Source organism: Talpa occidentalis, unplaced genomic scaffold (genome assembly GCF_014898055.3).
Source record: "Talpa occidentalis isolate TD23 unplaced genomic scaffold, MPIMG_talOcc4v2.1 talOcc4.9, whole genome shotgun sequence".
Lineage (NCBI taxonomy): Eukaryota > Metazoa > Chordata > Mammalia > Eulipotyphla > Talpidae > Talpa > Talpa occidentalis.
The window spans coordinates 95,702,326-95,720,369 of record NW_023605305.1 but is presented as its reverse complement, the minus strand read 5'-3'; the positions used below and the strand labels follow the sequence as shown (position 1 = coordinate 95,720,369).

At 40.1% G+C, this 18,044-nt stretch overlaps 1 protein-coding gene across 1 annotated transcript; it reads left to right on the top strand.

Moving 5' to 3' along the window:
* The first annotated feature begins 1,478 nt into the window (after positions 1-1,478).
* DNTTIP2 (deoxynucleotidyltransferase terminal interacting protein 2) lies at positions 1,479-18,018 on the top strand. The gene is made up of 7 exons (XM_037499065.2): positions 1,479-1,601; positions 3,028-4,460; positions 6,492-6,630; positions 10,000-10,095; positions 11,109-11,273; positions 12,678-12,787; positions 16,290-18,018. The coding sequence occupies exons 1-7, from the start codon at positions 1,530-1,532 to the stop codon at positions 16,381-16,383; spliced, it is 2,109 nt and encodes a 702-aa protein (XP_037354962.1). The 5' UTR covers positions 1,479-1,529; the 3' UTR covers positions 16,384-18,018.
* The last annotated feature ends 26 nt before the right edge of the window (positions 18,019-18,044 follow it).

Below are 18,044 nucleotides of genomic sequence, written 5' to 3'. Positions count from 1 at the left end.
GGAGCTCCACCAGTTGTCAGGGACTCATTTTTTTCTTTCTTAATTCCCTGGGACCCCTAAAATAAGGTTCTCATTCTAATGGCACAAATTTGCTGCTTGAAAACCAAAGAACACAACTTCCCAGGGAATAAAATGAAGTTGACGATAGGAGAACCTCTTCTCATTTAAGATTTCCCTGAAGTACTATGCAACACTTATTTTGTATGTAATTGTCATAAACAGACCCATCTGGCTACAAGGAAAACTATGGAAGGAGCTATTTAGCTGGGTAACAACGTGCCCCCGGGGGGAAAAAAAATCTGTATGACTGAAAGAGAAAAAGAATGGTTTTCTGTTCTAAAGAAGAAAAGACAGATTTGGTGAAGCGTTTAACTTTCTCAAAAACATCTTTTTACTTCTTCAATTCTTCTCCACTCCCTTCAAACGTATTCTAGCTCTCCACTATTCTAAAAGGAAAACAAAAAACTTCTCTTGAGTCTCGGTAGTGCTATTCTTTTCAACCTTTACAATTTCCTTAACATTTCTTCTTTTCTGTTTATTACAATTCCTAATCACCATCTCACCTTTAGATTGTATAGCTTGTTAATAGTCTCCGAGTTCTTGAGGCATACACACCTCTACTTCAACCACGCTTTTCATTTAAATTTAACTTCACAAATTATGCAAGAGTAAGTAACTGAAAAAATAGATATAAATATTGCAGAAACTTCGGCCATACCTATGGCTACATCAAGAGCCCTAGAACTGCTGATCAAATTGTTATAGGACAGCCCGATATTGAACGGGTTCCTGGCTGTGGGTCCTCACCCGCGCGCTTAAAAGGGACTTATGAATACTCCACTACAGGCACACACAAAAGGTTAATAAAAGGTTTATTGACAAGGGAAAAGGAAATAAGGAAAATGGACAACTCAGGGAGAAAATAGGGAAATAAAGTCTTTAATGCGTCCTACCGGATCCGCCGACCTGGAAACCCAAAGGCACTCTCAGAGCAGGCCGGACGCTGCGAGCTGGTGGAGAGCCAAAATGGGGATCCCCCAAAGCCCACGTGTCTGCCTTTTATATCCACCTGCCTACTTAACCCCACCCTCAGGTCCCAGCCACCTTCCCTTTGGTGGTGATGGGATTTGGAGTTCCCAGTGTCTTTGGCTTTGGCCTGGGGTGGGGGTGGAGTCCACAAAGCCTGTATGGAATTAGCTTTAGGACATCCTTTTCCCCCTAACAAAATGAGGGTGGAAGCTGTGGTTCCCCAGTTCGTGTGACATGGGAACGAGGCGCTCTATAAGTTCGCCGCTCGACATCTCCCCACAGAAAGCCGGCCTGTAGCTAACAGCACTGGCACAAAATCCCCGGCTCCGGGGAAGTTCCCACGCGGGCCAGACCATCCAGGCCTCCGTCAGCGAGTGGGAGGCAGATAAGGAATTCTCGCGAGTTTTTGGGATCTGGCCGGAAATCGCTAGCGAGCCGCTTCTCTGACGCATTTCCGGAGCGCCGGAGTCGACGAGGCTGCATGCTGGCTAGCCGAGAAGATGGTGGTCACCCGATCGGCCGGGCCTGAGGCGAGGCGTCAGGCCGCGTCGGCCGAAAGCTCCCAGCAGAAGGTAGGAAGTGGAAGGCGCCTCAGAGCGGCGCTCATGGCGCTTGTGGCCAGGCTCCCGCCCGAGCGTGAGTCGAACCGGCGGAAAGGGCACGGGCTGGCTGCGCGCTGCTGGAGCCAGGCCCCTCGCTACACCGGCGGCAGCGCTCCGGTTTTCACTACGTTTTGAGGAGGACCTTAGCAGGGAGCAGCGAGATTAAGGAACTTGTTTTGGGTCGTTCAACTTTGTAATGCACAGCTCAGGCTTTTCAGCCTTGCTGTTAACGCAGTACAAGGGAGGATTAATTTTGACCACCAAGCCAGAGCCATATCTTGCGTGGTTGGCGAGAAAGGCACCGTTTTCCCGAGGGCCAAAGTCCCACAGCATCGCATTTTGGCGTGGGGAGGGCAGCGGTGACGCCGCCTGGTAGTTCCCGTGTTGTTTGTCGTCCCACTGCCTTTCTCTTTTTCTTCGATATTGAAACGGAGCCTTAATTTCATATGTGTAAAAGACGTGGCCAGCGATTCCATCCTTGTATTTGTACACACTAAACACAATTTTGCTCAGCGTTAATGTAACACTCATGTTACTTCCCCACTATGTGGGTGGGAACGTAGATCTTTGAATTTATGTGGAGAAGATTGTCTCTTCAGTTACTTATTTTACTCATAAAGTCAGATGCAGCACTTGTGTGAGACAAGGCCCTGCAAACTCAGGGTCAGATCCTGTATTTAATTTTTTACTACAATTTTTCAATCATTGAGTTGTGGTTGCTTTTGTATTTATTTTTACGGGGTTTTCCCCCACTAGAAGACGAACTGAGGGGTAGACCAGAGGTGTGGAGGGTAAGAGGATTCGCCAGAGACAGAATGGAGAGCAGAACAGTCAGATCCACTGAAATACATTACTGGGCCTCCCCGGTGGCGCAGCGGTTGAGCGCTGGGTTGCGAAGCTGCCCGCGGGCTCTGCGGCGCCGGTTCGATCCCCGGCTGCTTCCCAGCCACGGGAGGAGGGTCCCGCATGGCGCGCAGACCTCTCCTGCCGCTCGCTGCTCCCCTCAGCAGTGTACTTTGGTCCTTCTGCCTGCTCTGCTCCCTGCTCTGGCTCTGGTGAATTCTCTCACCCTCCCGCGCTTCTGACTGTACCCAGTGCATGTATAAACAAACAAAGAAAGAAAGAAAACATGCCTCTAAAAAAAAAAAAAAAAAAAGAAATACACTACTGAGGGGAGCAGCGGGTGAGACAGGAGAGGTCTGCTGTACCATATGTGGGTCACCTCCCTGGGGGGGATCAAACTCAAGTGCTGAGACTTGACTCCTGTGCCACCAGGGAGTCCCCTTTTTGAGTTTTTTGATGCTCTTTTATAGTATACTCCGGCTGGGATTGTCACAGTTACTTTGCCCTTGTCCACCTCGCCCTAAATGACAGTGTGTTCTCTCTGAATTTGCAGAATTCTGCTGCTAAAAAAACTAAACTACATCCAAAAGGTGGGAAGGAATCTAGATCTGATGACCCCAGTACTGCTGAATCACAGACCCAGACTACTAGGAAACAAAGTCCAACCCCTGGAACTCCTAAAACCAAGAAGAGAAAGAGCAGAACTACAGACTCATTACCAGGAAAGACCAAACCCCCCAATAATGGAGAGACCTCTGAAGCAGAGTCAGAATGTTCCACTGTGTCTGAGCCTCAGGATACCATTTTAAGAGTAACTAGGAGAAGGCAGATCCTAGTGGCATGCACCCCAGTATCCAGTGTTAGAAAAAGAGTGAAAACTACTTCAATAAGTGAGTCTTATACTGAAGAAGTTGTCTCTGAAGCAGAATCGCATGCTTCGGGTATTTCTAAAGTTGTGATTCCCACAGTATTAACTACAAGAACCAGAAGAAATAAGGCTAAAGTTCTAACAAAAGCAAGGCAGGAATCACATACAGAAGCTATTTCGGATGCTGAGTCATCGTGCTCAGACATTTCTACATTTTCTGGATTTGTAATTAGGAGAACCACTAGGAGTATGCAGAAGAAATTGCAGACACAGACTGAGCAAAAACATATGAGAAAAGAAAAACATGGCAGTGATGCACCTCTCAAAGAAACAAAACAGAACTTTGAGAGTTTAGATGAAGAAGCCAAAGGAATAATAGATGAGGGGGAAGAAATTAATGAGAAAAATTCTCAATCAGATCTTTCTAAATATCAGGACACCAGCATTCAGCAGTCAGTTTCTCAAAGGCATTCAACTCCCGAAAATAACAAGACCATTTTAGTGCACTCAAATCTGAACTGTGAGACTGTAATAAAATCATTTGCTCAAACACTTGAAGTTGCAGAAATGGACAAGTGGAATGATGAAAGAAAGAACACCATAAAAACAAGTGATTTGACAGAATTTGATGATCATGATAGTGATGAAGAAGAGTGCACAGTGATAGGAGTCAGTGAAAGCATGAACGAAGAAAGGGATGTAGATTTTGAGTGTGATGCCAAACTCTCAAAGACTGAGCTCAACACATCTCAGGAGAAAGATGATTCTGTTTTATTAGTTCTCAGTAGTGATGAAAGCCAGCAGTCTGAAAACAGTGACAATGAAGAGGACACTCTGTGTTTTGTTGAAAATCGTGGTCAAGAGCAGTCATTAAATGGAAACTCAAAAAATATTTCATGTGACAATGCCTTGTTTGTAATTGACACAACTCCTGGATTGGGTGCTGATAAAAATTTTTACTTGAATGAAGAAGATAAGGCAAGTGAAATTGCCACTGAAGAAGAAAAACAAGAGGAAGAGGATGAAAACAGTGATGAAGAACCTTCAGACCATGACAAAAATAAAGACAGTGAGTTTAGTGATGAAGATGACTTACTAAATAGCACAAAGTCTAAACTGTAAGTTTTACCTTTGTTTTGTTTGTTTAAAGATTTATTTATTTATTTATTTCTACAAGCACTGGGTACAGTCAGAAGTGCGGGAGGGTGAGAGAATTCACCAGAGCCAGAGCAGGGAACAGAACAGGCACACTGATGAAATACACTGCTGAAGGGAGCAGTGGGTGCTGCAGGAGAGGTCTGCACGCCATGTGGGACCCTCGCCGGTGTCCGGGGATCGAACCGGCTGCGGGCAGCTTCACAGCCCAGCACTCAACCGCTGTGCCACCAGGGGAGGCCCTACCTTTTTTTTAAGTAAATTTTTGATGCATATTTTAAGTAATTTGCCATAAAAATACATTTTCTCCTTCACTATTAATAGCAGTTCAAAGGAAAAGAAAGTAACTTGGTTTTTTTCTATTAGTTGATTGTGGAGAAATTGAAAAGTAAAGAAAAGCCTGAGGAAAATAATCAACTATAAGCTCATGCATCGCCCATTGAAAAGGGCCACTGTTTGAAGCTGTCTCCGTAGTTTTCTTTTTTCTCTTTTGAGCTTGTTTTTCCTAAGCTCCGACCCCAGGTGGCAGTGTATCCACCAGAAATGCAGGCATTCTTGTAAGGAACTGTATATTAAGAAATGTACAGTCTTCCCTCTAACCCAATGAAATTAATCTATGATGTGAAGTCCAAAAACACTTATTTTTAAAAGCCACTCTTCTAAGAGTGAGAAGAAAACATTAATACATTCTGTACAATTGAACGTACATAATTCTGTTGTACACTCAGGGTGAGATTTGTTGCCAGGTACTGCAGTATACCAATTTCACTTACTGTAGAGGGATTATCAGAGCTTTCAATTGTGCTATTTACATGAATAATTAGGGATAAAAAATGACTGTAAGTCCAAGTGTACTTGATTATAAAAAATATCCTTCAGTAATACAAAATAGTAATTCAGGCAACATGCTTGCAGAGAAATGCAGACATTTCTTTTCACAAAACTTTTCCCTTTGCGAAGCAGCAGCAACAGTTTTCCTCCCAAGACTGCCCACCAGTGACTACATAGCAACTTCTTTTTTTCTTCCTACTTTTTCTAATAAACCTATCTTTTTAAAATGTAAATATAAGTAAAGTAGTAATTCACATTACATAAAAATAACAGGGGCCCAAGCCAACTGCAGAAGACTCTGGTTTGGTAAGTCTGGGGTGTGACATTTTTTTAAAAGCTCCAATGGGAAATAATAATGCTCGTCACTATTTAAAACACTCTGGTTTTGAGGCACTACTAATTGCCCTTAGTTGAAGGCATTCTGAGTTTGGTTAATTTGGAAGTTCAGAGAAGAACCGTATTCATTAGTTTTAGAGATTGAGCTACATACATTTATTAACTCACTATATTTGAAATTGAGCTGAATTGCCACATGTCTATTTTCTTTATAAAGTCCCTTTATGAAATCTTGGCATGTTCTCTGGCCTTTATCCTCTTTAAGATAATCTGGGAATAAATACGTATGCATTCCCAAAAAGCTGTTTTTGTTTAAGTCACTATTCACCCCAGAATTTTCTGCTTAATGACTTTCTGAGATTTAAAATAAATGGTTAGGGCCTCCCCGGTGGCGCAGCGGTTGAGCGCTGGGTTGCGAAGCTGCCCGCAGCCTCTGCAGCGCCGGTTCGATCCTCGGCTGCTCCCCGGCCACTAGAAAAGGGTCCCACATGGCGTGCAGACCTCTCCTGCCGCCCGCTGCTCCCCTCAGCAGTGTCCTTCAGTCCTTCTGCCTGCTCTGCTCCCCACTCTGGCTCTGGTGAATTCTCTCACCCTCCCGCGCTTCTGACTGTACCCAGTGCTTAAATAAATAAATAAATAAATCTTTAAAAATAAATAAATAAATAAAAATAAAATTGATGGTTATCATTTTTTGGGATTTCCATTGTAAAAATTTATTTGGTTATGGACAGTAAATGGGGAGAGAAGGAAACACTGATTCTAAAACTACAGTCTCAGTTTCTCATTTGATTTAACTATTTGCTTTTAAGTGGTTATTTTTCTTACAGTTTGAAGTTAACCAGCAGCAGCATAGACCCTGGTATGAGTATCAAGCAGTTGGGTGGTTTGTACATTAATTTTAATGCAGACAAACTACAGTCGAACAAGAGAACACTAACACAGATTAAGGAGAAAAGGAAAAATGAGGTAAGCTGCTAAGATATTTTGTTGGAAAGTAAAGTAATTTGGGATCAGTATTCCCCTTCTCGCACTCACCAGTTACTCCAGGGGTTGTTTTCTTAACTATTCTGGACCATTTTCAGAATCCAAAAGCTGTGAATGTTCATATCATTTAGAAGGAAATTAAAAAGTAGGGTAACCATAACCCATGGCCTTAGCCATCACCTTGACTTCCAGATCTTTATTTTCTAACCTTGCTGCCTCTTGAGGTATTTAAATCCATGTGCCTGTTGTCTGTCTGTCCATATGTGCTCGGGCACTTCACCTCACTAATTGCCTAATTCTCTTCTCGGTGAACCAGCTCCTCCACTTGGATTCTCAGCCTTGGTAATTGACACCAGAAATCTCCTTTTTCGGTCAGTCACCAAGCCTAGAAGATGCCTCTTACATACTTTCTATTGTTTCCTCATTTTCACCCCACTGTCACTAGCTGGTACAGGCCTTTCATTTACACTACTGCAATAGTCCTACTATTGCTCAATAGTCCTACTACTCCTCACCTACTCATCTACAAACACAAATGTGAACCATGAAATTCTCCTGTATAAATCCTTTGGTGGTTTCTCAGTCTTCATGCTACCCCCAGCTCTGACTGTCCACCTGCTGTGTTCTTGTCCTTGAAAACTATTACAGTTCCCTGATTATACTCTGTTGCTTCCAAGCTCAGTACAGGAATCATAGATCATTGCCTGTAGGTAGTAATCTTTGACCCTTAGTCCTTCCCCCTACTTTTTCTGTGCTTTTGCAAAACCCAGTGTAGATCTGATTGAATATTGATCATGTTATATAATTGTTTTTTTTTTCCAAGACATTTATTTATTTATACAAGCACTGGGTACAGTCAGAAGCATGGGACAGTGAGAGAATTCACCAGAGCCAGAGGGGAGAGCAGAGCAGGCAGACTAACGAAGTACATCGCTGAGGGGAGCGGGCAGCAGGAGAAGTCTGCACGCCATGTGGGACCCTCTCCCGGCAGCTGAGGATCGAACTGGCGCTGCAGAGACTGCGGGCAGCCTTGCTACCCAGCGCTCAACCACTGTGCCGCCGGGAGGCCCTATGATTGTTATTTTAATGTCTTTTATCTTTGTATTCCTAAAGTGGGATTTTTCAACCTCAGCAATTGTGATGTTTGGGGATGGATAATTGTCATGAGAGGATGCCTTGTATACTTTGGGATGTTTAGCGATGTTCTTAGATGCCAGTAACATCCCTCCCTCCTGCCCAAGTATCTGCAGATATAGCCAGTGTCTCTCAGTAAAGAACCACTGTCCTGGAGTCTACTATATACAGAACAAGCTTATAATAACCTGTTAAAATGTATATCATGCTCTTTTTTCTGAACGGTAGGACAGTCTAGACTGCCCCTAGTCCAAATACTCCAAGGCCTGAACCTGAATTGGGAATTTCTGAATTAATAGTAACCATGAAGCTCTTTTCAGTCACATAAACAGTATTAGAATATTTAACTATCTTGGACAGCTAATAAAAAATGCAACAGTCATTTAGGAAAAGATGAACAGATTTGACTACAAAATTTAAAAACTTAAATGACTAAAAAACACCTTAACAAAGAAACTGAAAGACCATAGGTTAATACCATTAAGATAAGTACATTTCTACAAATGAATTAGAAAGCAGCTCTATATAAAAATGAAAAGAACCCAAAAAAGTACAGGCAGTTAGCAGAAGAGAACTTATACATAGCTAAAAATACATTAAAAAACGATTGCAACAGCAAATGGAAACAGCCACAAAACTCCCTTGACAACATACAAGAATACCCAGTGTTGATGGTGATGTAAAGAAAAGGCCATTGATTAATTCTTGGTAAGAGTGTATACGCTGTTTGAATGAAAAGCATGTTAGCAGTACCTATCAAATTCTTTTTAAGATTGATTTATTTATGCATACAAGAGCTGGGGTACAGGCCAGAGGTGTGAGGGGTGAGAAGACTTACCAGAGACAGAATGGGGAGCAGAACAGGCAGATCTACTGAAATTCATTGCTGAGAAAAGCAGTGGGGAGCAGAACAGGCAGATAGACTGAAATACACTGCTGAGAGAAGCAGTGGGCAAGTCAGGAGAGGTCTGCTGTGCCATGTGGGTTGCTCCTTAGCCAGCCGGGAATCGAACTCTTGCTGTAGAGCTTATGGACAACTTCATAGGTTGCGTCTTAACCCCTTGCGCCACCAGGGAGGCCCCCTATAAAATTTAAATTGCAAATTTTGAAATCTGTTTTATGGAAATCACAAATATCAGATGATTTTTGTAATGTTTAGTGGAAAAAAGATTAATGGACATGATAAAGTGTGTGTGGGGGGGGGGAACTTGTGCAAAGCAGCTATTAAAAAATGAAGCTGGGGCCTCCCCGGTGGCGCAGTGGTTGAGTGCTGGGTTGCGAAGCTGCCCGTAGCCTCTGCAGAGCTGGTTTGATCCCCAGCTGCTCCCTGGCTACCAGAGGAGGGTCCCACATGGCGCGCAGACCTCTCCTGCCGCCCGCTGCTCCCCTCAGCAGTATCCTTCAGTCCTTCTGCCTACTCTGCTCCCCGCTCTGGCTCTGGTGAATTCTCTCACCCTCCTGCACTTATGACTGTACCCAGTGCTTGTATAAAAAATAAATCTTTAAAAAAAAATTTTTTTTTAAAATATTAAAAAAAAATGAAGCTGATCTTTATATGAATTGACATTGAGAAAGTCTAAGAAGGTCTTGTAAAAGTAGATTTGTCTAGATAAGATGATCTCATTGATAGAACATAAACAGTATATTTAAACAAATTCTAAGTTGCTTCTCTTGTTAATAGTCTAAGGGGGCCTCCCTGGTGGCGTAAGGGTTAAGTTTGGCACTGTCACACTGGCCCGATCCTGGGCCAGGGAGCTAACCCAGGTGTGGTGCAGTAGACCTCTCCTGTCTCCCCCACTGCTCCCCTTAGCAGTGTATTTCAGTAGATCTGACTGTTCTGCTCCCCACTCTGTCTCTGGTGAATCCTCTCACCCCCTGCACCTGTGGCCTACACCCCAGTGCTGTGCAAAATTTTAAAAAAATGGTGTAATGTCACTGATGTTCTACTTTGTCTGGATTGTACTTAAGGAAAATTTTGAGATGAATATTGGCTTTATAGATTTCCTAAAATAATCCTTCAGCTTGTTTCCTAAAACATTTTTATTGTGATATAACTTAGAAATTTAAGGGCAGGAACAACTTTGTGATAGTATGTCTGTATATGAAGAAGGTTAATACATTTAGAGTAGTCCTCAGAGTGGGAGATAATTCCCATGTAAGACAAAAATATTGAAAACTTATATGACATTATTTTAAACCAATTCAATATTTTTATAGCTACTGCAGAAAGCCATCATTACTCCTGATTTTGAAAAAAATGACCGTGTTCCACCCTATCGTGAATCTAAGTATCAACTTCAGAAAAAACGCAGAGTAAGTACAGTGACTGGTTAGAATGTTTACATTGTTTGACTGTATATTTAGTATAATTGAAATATATATATATTTCCAAAGTTATTGCAGATATCTATAGACCCATAAAATATAGTTCCTTAACCTCGTTTTATATGAATTTCCACAAAGCCACAGTCTACAAAGTATTAAACATAGGGTTTTTTTCTCATATTGAAAACAGTGACAGCCAACTTATAGGGTCACTGCAGGCCTCTTGACATCTCATGAAGACCAGGGGCTCTGTTGCAGGCTGTTGTAGGGAATTTCATATAGCCAGCTAAAAAACCCCAGTCCATTTAGTCTTCCAGAAAAGAGGAGAGAAACTATTTTCTTCAGTAAAAAATACGGGATTGCTTCCATTTGTCATTTCAAAGAATAACCATAAAGACACTATCAAGAGAACTTGGAGGAAATTGGAGAATAGTGCTCTAGTAATGTCTTGTCACTGGCACATGGTAGGCACTCAATAATGCTTGCTGTGTGAATGGGACAAAAAATAAAATTAAGCAAATAACTTGTTAGGAGTTTTTAAAATAAGCAATTTTATTTGAGAAATACATTAATTTCAAGTGATGTTCTAAGACACCTGGGTAACTAAATAAATGTGTTAATTCTTACAGATAAGCTCCAGGTGGAAATAACTTTTTGTATATTATCTCTTATGTAGACTATTATACACAATAAAAATTGACAATATTGGTTATTGTCCCAGCAAGTGTATAGTTCTTACTAAGATATAAAGTTCAAGTAACCATTATTTATGAAATTGATGATGTTATGCCTGCCTAACCAGAAAAATCACTTTTTGTGATTTTTTTTTCCTTTTGTGAAAGGTGAATCTGAAGACAAATCCATCCTGTAAAACAAAGAACTTACTTGATTTTCATTAATGAAATTTTCTGTATATATAAATTTGGGGGGATTTGAGGTATTTTGTCTAATCTGTGCATTAAAATTAGAGTGCTTGCTTATTTTTGATATCTGAATTTCAGAAAGAACGACAAAAAACAGCAGGTGATGGTTGGTTTGGTATGAAAGCTCCAGAATTGACAGATGAACTGAAAAATGATCTCAAAGCACTGAAGATGAGAGCCAGCATGGACCCCAAAAGGTTTTACAAGAAAAATGACAGGGATGGCTTCCCCAAGTACTTCCAGGTAAGAAGCAAACAGAATCGTGGTGATAGTCTTTGGATTTTACTTTGAGAAGTACTTTGTGTTTATGCTTGAAATTGGTAACATTTACAATGCATGTGCCTAATATATGGACTGTATCTGATTATACCGTGTAGTAATGGCCAGAACCCATTTAGACAGACTTTCTGTATAGAGAGGTGGTGTTACACAAGGTAACTGGGTTTCCAGGTCAACTCTCTAAAAATGATGTAACCTGTAAGGTGGGTGTGCCATATATGAATGGTACTAGCCTAATAGCAAGAATCCTTGCAGGGTAGAAGAGGTAAGGAGGATGGTAGAGGGGCACTTGCTGTTTAATTCTGAAATTAAAAGTTAGTGTTAAAAGTACTTTCAGATGAAAGCCTGGTTGATTCATCTTTTGGTAGGTAGTTCTCAGGTTCATTTTGTTCTTCTTGACTACTGTTCCTGACACTCACCTGGATTGCTCTAATAGTCCCTTGCTCCAGGTATCTTCTTCCTGCTGGTCCATCCTCCATATTGTAGCCTGTCGTTTGTTTTTTTTTTTTAATCTGTTCATGTTACATCTTTGTTTAGTGTTATCACAGGTATTCAGCCATCCCCTCAGTGATTCTTTGTGACCTGTAGAATTGTCTGTACCCTTTTTGTGGCCCTTTACAGTCTGTACCCAAACAGTCTGTGTTCACCAACCCTTCTTTTATCACTGCCTTCTTAAGTACAGTCATCTGCACAGATTAATCTTGGCATTCTGACTTTGCATGTGCTTGGCTCTGCCTTGTTTGTGTGGTGAAATTTTACTTCCTTAGTAGTCTTCAAAGTATCTATAGTATTTTGTTCAGCATAACATTGTGTTAAGCTTTAATTTTTTAGTTACCTGGCTGTGGGCTCTCCCTTAAGACTGGGTTCCTTGCCTTTGTTTCTCTACCACCTAGCATGGTGCCTGGCACATAGCAGACACTGTAGATTTTACTTGGTTGGCTATATGAACAAATGCAGAGTGGTTGCTAAGTAGGTTCTAAGTTGGCAGCATTTATGAAAAAACCCAAGAGATTGGATTAGGTACGAGGTAGAATTTATCTGTATTTCATTGAATTGTGAGCTATATTTAATAAAAGAGTTTATATTCTCTGTCCCACTTTTTTTCTGTATTCACGCTGTTCATAAAAAATTTACTGTTTAGCACTAAATTACAGTTTTGGAACTGCTGTAAGCTCTAATGAAGAAATGTTTAGTAGAACCAGTATGCCGATTGAATGGTTGGCTTATTTTTGCTTTAAAAAGGTCAGAACTAACTTAAATGTAAGCTTGTGTTTTGCATTACTTTCTATAAATGTGTTTTGTTTGTTAAAGCTACCCTGAAATGTGAAAACAGGTATTACATGACTTGCTTCAATTGATTGTTCCTAGATTGGAACCATTGTGGACAATCCAGCTGACTTCTACCATTCACGAATTCCCAAGAAACAAAGGAAAAGAACTATTGTGGATGAACTGCTGGCTGACTCTGAGTTCAGAAGGTAACAGAATTTGTTTCACTGTATATGGATGCTTGTTTTTAAGCTAGTACATAAATTTTAAAATTTTAAGAGACAGTGTAAATATTTTCTCTCAGTTTCTTAACCCTTTGCACTCCGCTGTCCCCTCTCAGGGGACATTGGTAGCCAATGTCCAGAATGGTTCGGAGTGCAAAGGGTTAACTGTAGCACTGTTGACATTTTAGGTGGAGTAATTTTTATCGGTATGGACTATTTGCATTGTAGGATGTTAAACACCTTCCCTGGCCTTGGCCTGTTGCCACTCTATGCCAGTAGTACTATTCTCTCCCCTATTCATGACAATCCAAAGCATGTTCAGACATCTCCATGTGCCTGTGGGGCATAAGCATTCCCAGGTTAGAACCATTGCCTTAGAGGGAAACTTTAAAATATTTAACTGGCTAAAGGATAATGAGCCTGCGAAGGAGACTATGCAAGAATAGCCAAGGGGTCACTAAGAACCAGCAGGGCACATGAGTCAGCAGAAGAGAATATTATAAGCAAGAAGGAGTGATTAACAGGAATAAATGCTGCTGAGAAGTCAGATAAGAACTAAAGAAAGACTCCCTTTGGATTTGGTTACATGGAGGTCACAGTTACCTTGGCAGTAGTTTTAGGAAATGAGACTGGAGAGGATTAGAGTGAGTTGACGGTGAAAATAACTGAAGAGGTTTGGTTATAAAAAAGAAGAAAGTGGCTGAGCTAGAGGATGTGGAGTTCAAGGGGTTTTTTTTGTTTTTTTTTTTTTTTTTTTAAGATGGAAGCAATCTGCCTATGTTTTAATGGCCTTAAAGAAACTATTATAGGAGACTGAAAAACATACTTAATAGAAACCTCCACTGAACTCCAGATGGGTTTAATAGTTTAATAGCAAAACTGAAAACATTTATCAAGGGTTTTTAAAGCAATGAAGATCACAGGCATGGAAACAAATTGAACTTGTGTTATTTGACTTTTTCAATTTTTTTTAAGATTTATTTATTTATACAAGAACCAGGGTACAGGCCAGAGGTGCGGGAGGGTGAGAGAATTCACCAGAGACAGAGAGGGGAGCAGAATAGGCAGACTGAAAGCACTGCGGAGGGGAGCAGCAGGCAAGACAAGAGGTCTGCCACGCCATCTGGGTCTCTCCCCGGTGGGCTGGGAATTGAACCCACACTGCAGAGGCTACAGACAGCTTCACCGCGCAGCGCTCAACCCGCTGCACCACCAGGGAGGTCCTTTAACATTTTTAATGGGTGTTGGTAATGGTAAACATTATTTTAAAAAGTGATGCTCTTTTCTCACTTAATACTCTCTCCTCAGAAATCACATTCCCATAGGGCTTTAAATATCTATATCCTGTTGATTTCCAGAATGTGTCTGTCTAGTCCAGATCTCTCCCACATAACTACCTGCCTTCTCAGGAACATCCAGTGGGTATCTCGTAAGCCTCTCTAAGAGCTACCTCGTTGTCTATTGTTCCTACCCTCCCTGTGCAGTGTAGTCCTCTCCAGTGCTCTGTATCTCCTGACTGAACGGCTTTACCATTCATCCTTTAGGGCAGTTCCTCAGCACCTCCACTTTCTTAACTCAGACCTATCTTTTCTATCTCCACAAAGGTGTAGTGCAAGCTGATTTAGGCCCTGCTCAATCAGCTTACAGCTAAAAGTTGGCCTACATCTTATAATTCTGATGGTGGCAATCTCAGAAGTAACAGCAGTGTTTTTGATAGTGCTTTCACTAAATATAACCTCAGAATAAGAAAGTTGGGGTAGTAAGCTAGAAATTGTTAGAATTAAATAAGAGTCATTGTTCATTGTTTCCTGTTCTTCAGTCACTGAATACCATTTTCAGTGTTTATCTTTATAATGCCTACTTTAGGAGGAAACTTTGTATTGCTAATGTAAATGGGTTTGTTGATTTAAATTTTTTCTAATATACATTAAGATACTTTATTTTAAATGACAGTTGTCTGTTTACCACTAAAATTTATTTGCCACGCTATGTGAAACACATTCTCCACAAATGTTTTAATCCCCTCTACAACACTCTCAAGAGATTTTCCAGCCTCTGACCACTTTGGAACTTTACTGAACATATTTAATGTAGCATAATTATTAGTGGAAAGACCCTGGGACAGACAAAACAAAGGGTAATATACAGGAGAAAATGTGATTTTTCTGTGGCTTTTGAGCTTTGTTTGATTTTTCATCTAATCTTGGGTTTCTGTTTTAAAGAGATTAATTTATCCTTAGCTTTAATAGTATTCAGCTTTAGTGGTATAACATCCAAGTGCTTGTGATACAGTGAAATTGCTTCAGAACAGCAGTTTCACATGTTTAGAGAATCTTAACTGTACTGACAGTTCTTTTGTTGAAGTGTCTAGATACCACATTATTCTGCAATACAGTCTGTAGCAACAATTCTCTATCTGAGGATGCGTTTAAACTCAACGAAATATTGATGACCTGAAGAACACTTGTTTTTTGGGTTATGCCTACCAATATTTATAATGGAATTTAAAATTAAGAGCCTTTTAAAAATATTAATTCAATATTTTTGAATTAATTTAATATTCTGAATTCAAATTTTCAATATATAACACCACCAACTTATAAACATATTTTCTTGAAATTTTTGTTGTAATTTTTTTTTAAGATTTTTTTTTTTTTAATTTATTTATGCATATAAGAACTGGGGTGTCGGTAGTAAGAGGATTCACCAGAGAGAGTGGAGAGCTAAACAGGCAGATCCACTGAAACACACCACTGAGGAAATCAGCAGATGAGACAGGAGAGGTCCACAGCACCATGTGGGTTAACTCCCTGTCTGGGGATCGAACTCATGCCACAGTGGCTGGCGATAGCTTGACAGCACTGAGACTTTAACCCCTGCACCACCAGGGAGGACCCTAAATGCAAATCTCTTTAATGTCTGGGTTAATATCTTTGAAGCCGCCTGTCTGCTTCTGTGTCAGTCTGCTGTGACCACACATTATGTAGCCTCTGGAGGATGCCACTGTACACTCATGGAGACAGTGAGCATGAAAGACAACATGCTTTAGTATTTTTATGAAGAGTCTACTTAATGAACCCCTGAAGAATCTCATTCCCTAAGTAAGCATTCTTAGAAAACAATGAGTGAGTGATCTATTTCTTCAAGAAACACATTTTTAGGTAAGGTTTTTGTTCTGCTTAGTCCTTATTTTTACAGTTTTGTAGCACAAGAATGTTTAAAGCATTTGATGTGGTCTCATAGCTGAATGTAGTGCATGGAACTCTAGTGACTAGATTACAAGTTCTAATACAGGGATGGACGGACTGGTTCGCTGCTCTGTCTCCAACACTTTCTACAATTTCTGACATAATAGAACTTTGTAGAAAAAGGATGAGTAGTGAAATAGAAAAAATGAGATTTTAGAAGTCTTCATTCACCCCCACCTCCCAAAGACTATTAATGTGTGTCACACATTTGAACTTAAAAGTATGGTCTTTCTTTTTAGATATAACCGAAGGAAGTACTCAGAAATCATGGCTGAAAAAGCAGCAAACGCAGCAGGAAAGAAGTTTCGAAAAAAGAAGAAATTCCGTAATTAAGATGCACCAAATCACAATATTTTCTCTCTCCTTTATTTATTTACTAAAGATGCTTTGAAAACTTATGTCATCACATTAACTCACTCACTGGCCCTGTTGATTTAGGGCTTTTATTTGGAAAAAATTAATTTGAGAATAAATGACATGCCCTTTGGAATACAACAGGTGTGTCTATCACAGACTTTTTTCCTTCAGAGAAAAAAGGGAAGAGAACCTCAGCCATTATAAGTGATTTTGTAAGGCTTTCAACAGTTGGTTATTTAAAGAAAAATGAATTAAAAGACAATTGAAAAATATTGTTTGCTAGCATTCAGAAAACTTTACTATGAGCAAAGATATAGAAACAATCTGTAATTAATATATAGGGATGTATGTTTTGGGGGTGATGGTAGACAAAATGGCATTCTGTCATCTGTAAATTAAAGATCCAGAAAATTGGTGAAGCTGGGGTACAGAAAGTTGTCTGTTGCCAGTGGAAAAGTCACAATTGAAACTAAAGGAATGTTAGCAAGTGTTCCTGGAGCACACATGTTCACATACAACTGAAGAACTTAATGAAGCTATAAAAAGGACTTAAATGATAATGAAGATTTTCTGTCCTTGGCAACTAAAACAGAGGAATAATTGGTTTGTCCAGAGTCACTATTGTGTTCCAACTGAAGTAAGATTAAATAAACATAATTTTAACTTGGCCAGGCAGTACTGTGGCCCAGCTTATCTCCAGTGGTCTAAGCATATATCCTGACTAAGCTACTTATGGCACTCAGGGTCATTAAGTGTTGGTCATTTATTAATGCTTGTTGGTGGGTTGTTACATCCTTTATGTCATATACGTACCCAGCACACTGCTTCCTTAAGACACAGTAAATGTGAAATCTCATGTTTTGTATTTAGTCCTTGGGATCATAAATAACCTAGTAGTAGAACTGACAGTAACATTCATAGGTGGAACGAGAGAAGTGGCTGCATCTGTTCTCTTTTATAGAAAAACTTTTATTCCAAGACTGTTGCCTGCTGAGTAAGGACCTGCTATGAATTAAATGTCAAAACAAGAATAACAGCTAGTTTACTCTTCATGCATTCTTCCAGAAGGAAGTACTGTTTGCAGAACATTTCTTCAACTTAAGCTACTGTACTGTAAGAATGCTCAGTTGTCAGTCATTCAGTATGATGTTCCTCTTCACACACAATTGAGGCCTGGCCAAGATTTTCTCAGGCTCAAGGTGTGAATCAACTTCTTCTTTGCTGTATGATTTTCATGATGGTTTCTGGTTTATGAATAGCTAGAACAGGTTGAATTATTCAGAAATGCAAAACTGCAGTTCTGGCAAATATTTGCAAGAATATAGTGCATATTATAGGGAAAGAGATGAGTGATTTATAATCTTTTCCACATACAACAGCACTAGAGCTTTCTGGCTTGGAAGGTAGTGATAGGAAAAGAGTACTGAATCCAAGTCCAGCTTTTTCTTTAACCCATCTCACGGATTCTCACAGGCGTTCTGAGTATTTTAACATACATAACTCTTTCTGTCACTAGATTTATTTTTTGTTCTTGTATTTTTGTAAATTACTTTAATAACTTGGAACTAAAGTTTTTTTAACAAATGTAAAATACCTTATTCAGTGAAATAAATTGGTATTTAACAAAAAAAAATTTT

What these genes read in the sequence shown, in the direction of transcription:
- DNTTIP2 (XM_037499065.2), top strand. Translation starts at nt 1,530, where the DNA reads ATGGTGGTCACCCGATCGGCCGGGCCTGAGGCGAGGCGTCAGGCCGCG. An exon ending in CCGAAAGCTCCCAGCAGAAG is followed by an intron (nt 1,602 to 3,027) that starts GTAGGAAGTGGA and finishes CTGAATTTGCAG; the next exon opens with AATTCTGCTGCTAAAAAAAC. An exon ending in GCTTCCCCAAGTACTTCCAG is followed by an intron (nt 11,274 to 12,677) that starts GTAAGAAGCAAA and finishes GATTGTTCCTAG; the next exon opens with ATTGGAACCATTGTGGACAA.